Source organism: Oncorhynchus tshawytscha, linkage group LG10 (genome assembly GCF_018296145.1).
Source record: "Oncorhynchus tshawytscha isolate Ot180627B linkage group LG10, Otsh_v2.0, whole genome shotgun sequence".
In the NCBI taxonomy this organism is placed as follows: Eukaryota; Metazoa; Chordata; class Actinopteri; order Salmoniformes; family Salmonidae; genus Oncorhynchus; species Oncorhynchus tshawytscha.
Window position 1 is genome coordinate 70988335 of NC_056438.1, and position 6675 is coordinate 70995009.

The 6675-nt window shown below is 40.7% G+C and overlaps 1 protein-coding gene across 1 annotated transcript; it reads right to left on the reverse strand.

The window, feature by feature from the left end:
* Positions 1–2521: 2521 nt before the first annotated feature.
* LOC112237790 (cytochrome b-c1 complex subunit 10) lies at positions 2522–6675 on the reverse strand. The gene is made up of 3 exons (XM_024406398.2): positions 6525–6675; positions 5847–5987; positions 2522–3243 (listed from the first exon to the last, which is right to left on the reverse strand). Exons 1-2 carry the CDS (start codon positions 6638–6640, stop codon positions 5867–5869), a joined length of 237 nt encoding a protein of 78 aa, XP_024262166.1. The 5' UTR covers positions 6641–6675; the 3' UTR covers positions 2522–3243; positions 5847–5866.

Consider the following 6675-nt stretch of genomic DNA (forward strand, 5'->3'; position numbering starts at 1 on the left):
TGTGTGTAATACAAGGCTGCAGGGAGGCTACTGCATCCATTCATTTGTCTGTTCAGTTGATGTGTATGGATTTGTCCTGCATTTATTTTAGTGTGCAGACATGCAGGGTGTGTTATATACAGACCTTTGAATGTGTATGTATCATTTTGTATAATATGCTTGGATTCTGTGCTTTCCATCTTGTAGAGTCACTGTGACTTCAGTTTCGAAAGGAGCTGATGGTTTACCTGCTTTGTTTTGTCCTTATTCAATAAAGGAACATAATGTTACACATTGTTTTTATATTCATATGGAATGTGTATTTGTTTATATGACAGAGTACTAGGGCCACACTGAAGAAAAAGGATAAAGTCATAAATTTATGAGGCTGGTTCTTTCTGCAGAAAAGCTACATATTGTTTTTACAGTTTTGATACTTATGACAATGTGATACTTAATATTCTGGCACATCAGCATGTCTTTGTTTATGAAACCATACTGAAGTACAATTTCACGAAATGCCCCACATCTGTCATTTTAACAACTGTCCTCCTTTAAAACAACTGGTTACAATATTATGACTTGTGTTTTTTTTCCCCTCTGTGGCCCTAATATTCTATCATTTTATATATAGCCTTATAGTCTATGGGAAACTGTAAATTATCTAATGATAGCAACATCATCTAAAAATCATTTTTTATCCAAAATCATTGAAATTAATGATCACAAACGTTTAAATAATAACAGTGGGTCTAGTTATATGTGATAACAATGTATAGTGAGCAGTGAAATAACTATTGGTTTCCATTTGTGGTGACTGCTGACTGACATTAGGGATGAGATTAAATAGATCCTGGAATTTAGCCTGGTCTGGAGCAGGCTAGCTCCACAGAATAAATCTCCATGGTAATTTATACCATAACATATCCTCCTGCCCCCTATCCATCTTTAGTGCAACCGGATTACGGATCAATTGAGCCAGGATCACCAAGATATCCTGGCTTAATCCCTTATCCTAGTTTTGTGCAACAGGCCCCAGGAAACGTATTGTCCACCATAATTTGCAAATAAATTCATTAAAAATCCTACAATGTGATTTTCTGGATTTTTTTTCTCATTTTGTCTATCACAGTTGAAGTGTACCTATGATGAAAATTACAGGCCTCTCTTTTTAAGTGGGAGAACTTGCACAATTGGTGGCTGACTACTTTTTTGCCCCACTGTATCTTGCATTACTCATGTCATATGTATATACTGTTTCCAATACTATTCTGCTTTATTTTAGCTGTTCCGCTCTGACATCGCTCATCCATATTTATAATAGTCTTTATTCATTCCTACTTAGATTTGTGTGTATTGGGTGTTGTGTAATTTGTTTGATATTACTTAGACATTACTGCACTTTCGGAGCTAGAAGCACAAGCATTTCGCTACATCTGCTCATCACGTGTGTGACCAATACAATTTGATTTGGAATTAGACTAACTTCCCGACCATCTAAGCATTCAAAATGTAACGAGTACTTTTGGGTGTCGGGGAAAATGTATAGATTAAAAATACATTAGAGGCCTCCCGAGTGGTGCAAGACACTGCATCACAGTGCTAGCTGTGCCATTAGAGATTCTGGGCTTGAATCCAGGCTCTGTCACAGCCGGCCGCAACCGGGAGACCCACGGGGTGGTGCACAATTGGCCCAGCGTCATCCGGGTTAGGGGAGGGTTTGGCTGGCAGGGATGTCCTTGTCCCATTGTGCACTAGCGACTCCTGTGGCTGGCCAGGTGCAGTGCACACTGACACGGTCACCAGGTGTACGTGTTTCCTCCGACACATTGGTGCGACCTTTGCCTCTCCCGAGTCCGTATGGGAGTTGCAGCAATGAGACCAGACTAACTACCAATTGGAAACCAAGAAATCGGGAAGAAAAGGGGGTCAATTAAAAAGTACATTATTTTCCTTCAGGGATGTAGTGAAGTAAAAGTTAAAAATATAAATAGTCAAGTACAGATACCACAAGCTACTTAATTAGCACTTTAAAGTATTTATACTGAAGTACTTAACACCATTGGCATGAGGCTAGTAGCACAGCATCTCTCTCTCCATTGAATACAGGTGGGTCAAGTCAACAACCCCCAAATATTCAAAAAAGGAATACAATAATGAGATGTATCCACCAATCCAAAAGAAGCATAGGCGGGAGCTAGACAGCCCTCCATGCAGCTATGTGGACGACTCCATTGTTAGGGCGGAGAGACATGCATCATGTCAGTGTATCCATAATCTTTGCCTATGGTGTTTAGATACTCGTAAAGTCACTCCGCCAAGCTACACCACTTACTGTGGACAGCAATTAATCCACTAGTTCCAACTGCAGTTCAGTCGACGAGATTTAATGAAGTCTTGTGATCAGTTGAGTTTTTTTTAAATGTTGTAATCTACCTTTGTTTAGCTGTGTGTTTATACATAGTTCTTTAGATTTCTCACACTAAAGAAATCAGACCAAACTAGATTTACAAAAACATGAATGTTTTCCAGAAAACAAACGTTACATTACTCGTTTTATTATGTTTTCCCCCATTATCATCACAAGATTGTGAATAGATTTCAAATGGCTAGGGAAAAACACCAGACACAATTTTGTACACTTAATTTGATTAAAACAACCATGATCATTAAGAAGTTGGACAAAGGAGGTCCAAGAAAACAAGCAGAGTACCAAAAAGGTTGTGCATTGAACCAAACTACATGGTTGTCATGCCAACAGTTTAGAAGCAGAAACAGACTACCAGTAGTAGCCAGGCTACACTGAAACGATAATGGTTGATACAGTGAACCAAGAGCAAAGGGAAAAACAGAGACTGTATGATTTTAGGTTCATAGCCCTCGCTCTGGAAAATGAAACAACGTTAAAACCAGTGCGAAACAATTAAGTTAACTGACCCTGAAAAGTAGAATTTCACTCTAAGCTTTAAAATGACAACAGAATTAAATCAAACAAAAAGGAATAAACATTATGTTAATGTCTCAATACATGCATTTCTATTTCCTCCATATCATTCCATTGGCTGAGCAATTACCAAAAAAGACTAAATGCACAACACTGTTACTTCAAAATCAGGATGAAAAGTCCATTTCAAATGATTGAAAAAGGTGAAAGCACAGTGTTCCTCTTCTCTTTGTCCTGGGGTGGAGTTGAGTCATTGTGCCTGATGGTCTGTTCACACTCTCTCCATCACTCTCGGCCTGTTTCTGACAGCACAGATTGACCTATAGGCAAAAAGATTGGGTGGATGTCACAGTCTCCACTTAATACTTTCAAGGACTTTCCAAATCAACCCGACACGGAGGATCTGAGATGAAAATTCAACATTTAAATCCAAAGGGCAAGGGAGAGTTATCATCCTATAGGGAGACGACACTATTGTCCTTCTCTCAAGAAGCTGGCTCATGTGCAAACCCCTAGTTGGCTTCAATAACACCACTGCCAGCAATGTTGTGATTGAAGACAACAGCCAGGGCCTAAAGCAGCAATTAGCCCTTGACCATGGCTCAGTTCCATTACATCACACATAAGAGTCATTGGACGAAGATGTCTTCTGTAGGGGGGAGTTTTGTTAAGAGCCGCGATGCTCGGTCTGAACATTAACACGCATCATTTGCGGTACAGTTTTGGAATCATAAGGACCTTATCATAAAAATCATAACATTCAATACAAATTGATACACACCTTTAGGGTTCCCACATGGCCATATTTCCATGTTACAACACTAGTTTAAGGAAAAAAAGATGAGTGGACTACCTGTGCTAATTAGCCATCTGCGTCGCCAAACACCAGTGTGTAAACGCAACAAATGTGTTGTCACTGGAAAAAAATACTGTCAGCTGCAACTGTTTTAAAACCGGTTAGAAGAGTAAGTGTGTATTTAGCATTTGATATTTTGATGTGATATGGAGGGATTTATGTTTCTTGAACCGTAACGCAAGAGATTCAATTCACATTTAGATGGAGTATTTGTCTGTTTTGGCTTCAAGCCAATTATCCCTTTAAACAGAACATGTAAGGTCCTTGGACTAAGGAATAACTTTAGGCTCATTTAGTCCAATATTGGGCTAATAAGCAGTTGAAACAATAAGGGAGTTTGATTTAGATCCCTGGGCTATGGCCTGTGACACGAATGGGACAAAAAAAAGAGAGAGGGGTGCCCTTCTCAAATCAAACAGTCATGTTGTCATCAAGGAAAACATCACTTTTCCATAAAATAGATAAACTATTTCAACTAAATTTCAAAAACTAGTATTCATTGGGAAGGCAGATAAAGCCTTATCAAAATCAATCACTTTTGCATGTGAAACAACAGAATCCTACTCATTACTCCACATGTTTAACGTACGACACGTTTGCTTTGAGATGACTTCGCCGTCAGGCAAAGCGGGGCACCTGGCTCACACATGGGAGGCAGCCCGGTCCCAAAACCAATGTAATCAACGCTAACCCGGTTCACCCGGGGCATTAATCGAATCCACTCAACAACAAAGCGTACTCCTGGCGCGTTTCAGTAAAAAGCTGAATGGATTGGGCTGTAGAAATGTAACCACTCAAATTTATGGAGTTATAAATGCAAGGCTTGACAATCCAATTATATAAAAATTATAGTTCTACCCATGTTGAGGCTATATATTGTTTACAAACATTGGAGTAAAACAAGCTTATATTTTGGGTTCTGATGGGATATGACAGTTAACTAAACTCACGAGGCATTTATAAGTTACATTTGGGAATGGCACGTAAAATGTTGCAAAGGACAACAAAGGAGCCTGGTTGGCTGACTGTCCTTTGTTGTTCAAAGTAAAGATCTACGAGCGATTCCAAAATGGCTGCTGTGGCTTCTGCTACCTAGCATGAGGACAAAAAGGCTGCTGTGGCTTCTGCTACCTAGCATGAGGACAAAAAGGCTGCTGTGGCTTCTGCTACCTAGCATGAGGACAAAAAGGCTGCTGTGGCTTCTGCTACCTAGCATGAGGACAAAAAGGCTGTTTAAAAACTAGCAATACTTCAAATCTTCTCCATTTGTCAGTAGGGATAATTAGGAGTACAGCGACATCTTCCATCCCTAAATTGAGTTTCATTTTCAAGCCATATCCCGCAGGGTGGGTATGATTTGTGGAACATTCCAAAGGGAATCTGTTCCAAAAACTTTGTAAAGTACAAAGTTGCCAACAAATGCATAAAAAGTTGCATGATCAATTCATCTAGCTAATTAGCTGTCGAATAGGCATCTACTCACCACATAGCTTATTCTTAATGCTTGTCCATAGGCTACCAGAGTGGGGGCAGACATTTTTTGGAATAAACATGGTGAGTGAAAGAAATAGCCCACACCCTACCCAGTATCTTATTCTGCCGCTATACAACTTTGTATGCGTCATTTGTTGGCAACCTTGTTATTTACGAAGTATTTGGAACAGATTCCTGTTGGAACGTTCCAAAAATTATACCCACCCTATCCCGCGCAGGCAGCCAAGCATTCCGACCTATAGGGAGATATACTAACTGTGACCTACTGGTCGGAACTATTCTAGCTAGGTTTGACAATCTGTCGCAGAGACACCCTGTAAAAACAGGCAGGGATGGACTGGGACCAGAAATCAGCCCTCGCATTCCTTCGAGACCTCACACTGGACTATTTTTTTCCCCCCTTGAGGCCCCCATTATTACCCAGATAATTATATTTTTGCCCAAAAAAATCAAGTCAGATAGACCCACTGGGCTAAAAATGGACCAGTCCACCCCTAAAAAAAAACCCAAGTCAAGCAGACCTCTTTGTAGAGATCATACCCTTACTGTGATGCTAAGTGCACATTTACTCACCTTCAGCCACAGAAAAGCCTCTAGTCATCGTTCTTGAATTTGCCGCTGACATATGGTACATAATCCAAGATCAAGCGCCAGTCAGTGAAGTGTACCAATGCCACCCCTCCAACTGAACCCCACACCGCCAACGTTGGAACCCTGCGTTGGGAGTAAAATTGAATAGGTAATTTACAATCGAGCTAGGGGATACCTAGTAAGTTGCACAACTCTATGCATTTAACACAACCCCTGTGAATCAAACAGGTGCGTAGGTTATCTTAATTGACGTCATCGTCACCGGGGAAACAGTACTTGCCTTGCTCAGGGCAGAACGTCGGATTGCGGTTACTGTCCCAACGCGCATACTGACGGCTACCTGCCGCCCCCTAGCGCTAGTTTCAGAATAAGGTAACGTTACTTAGCTAACTAGTTCTCCAATTGGTCAAAGTCGGGTCGGTGTTTCTGGTTCACGGCATTGGCAACCTTCTACGGGTCAATGCTGCCGTTATTAACTAGCTTTGCTACCAAGCAAGGCACGCAGTAGCCAGTATGCTAGCTAGCTAACGTTTCCGGACATGACCTCAGCTAGCTAAGGGTAAAACAGACAAGGGCAAGTCAGAATAAGACATTGCATTGGAAATTTATTTGATCAAATATCAATAGCAAGATGTCAGTAAACATACGACATTATCTTACCATGTTCTCGCGATGGAAAAGTATTTCTGACCGATCAATTTACCAAGCATGTTGGAGCTGGATGTTGTTGCTAACCACCAAGGGGAAAAACCTGGGAAAACTCTGAGCATGCCCATTCGAAAGGGATCCTACGTCACTTCCGTTTATTCCG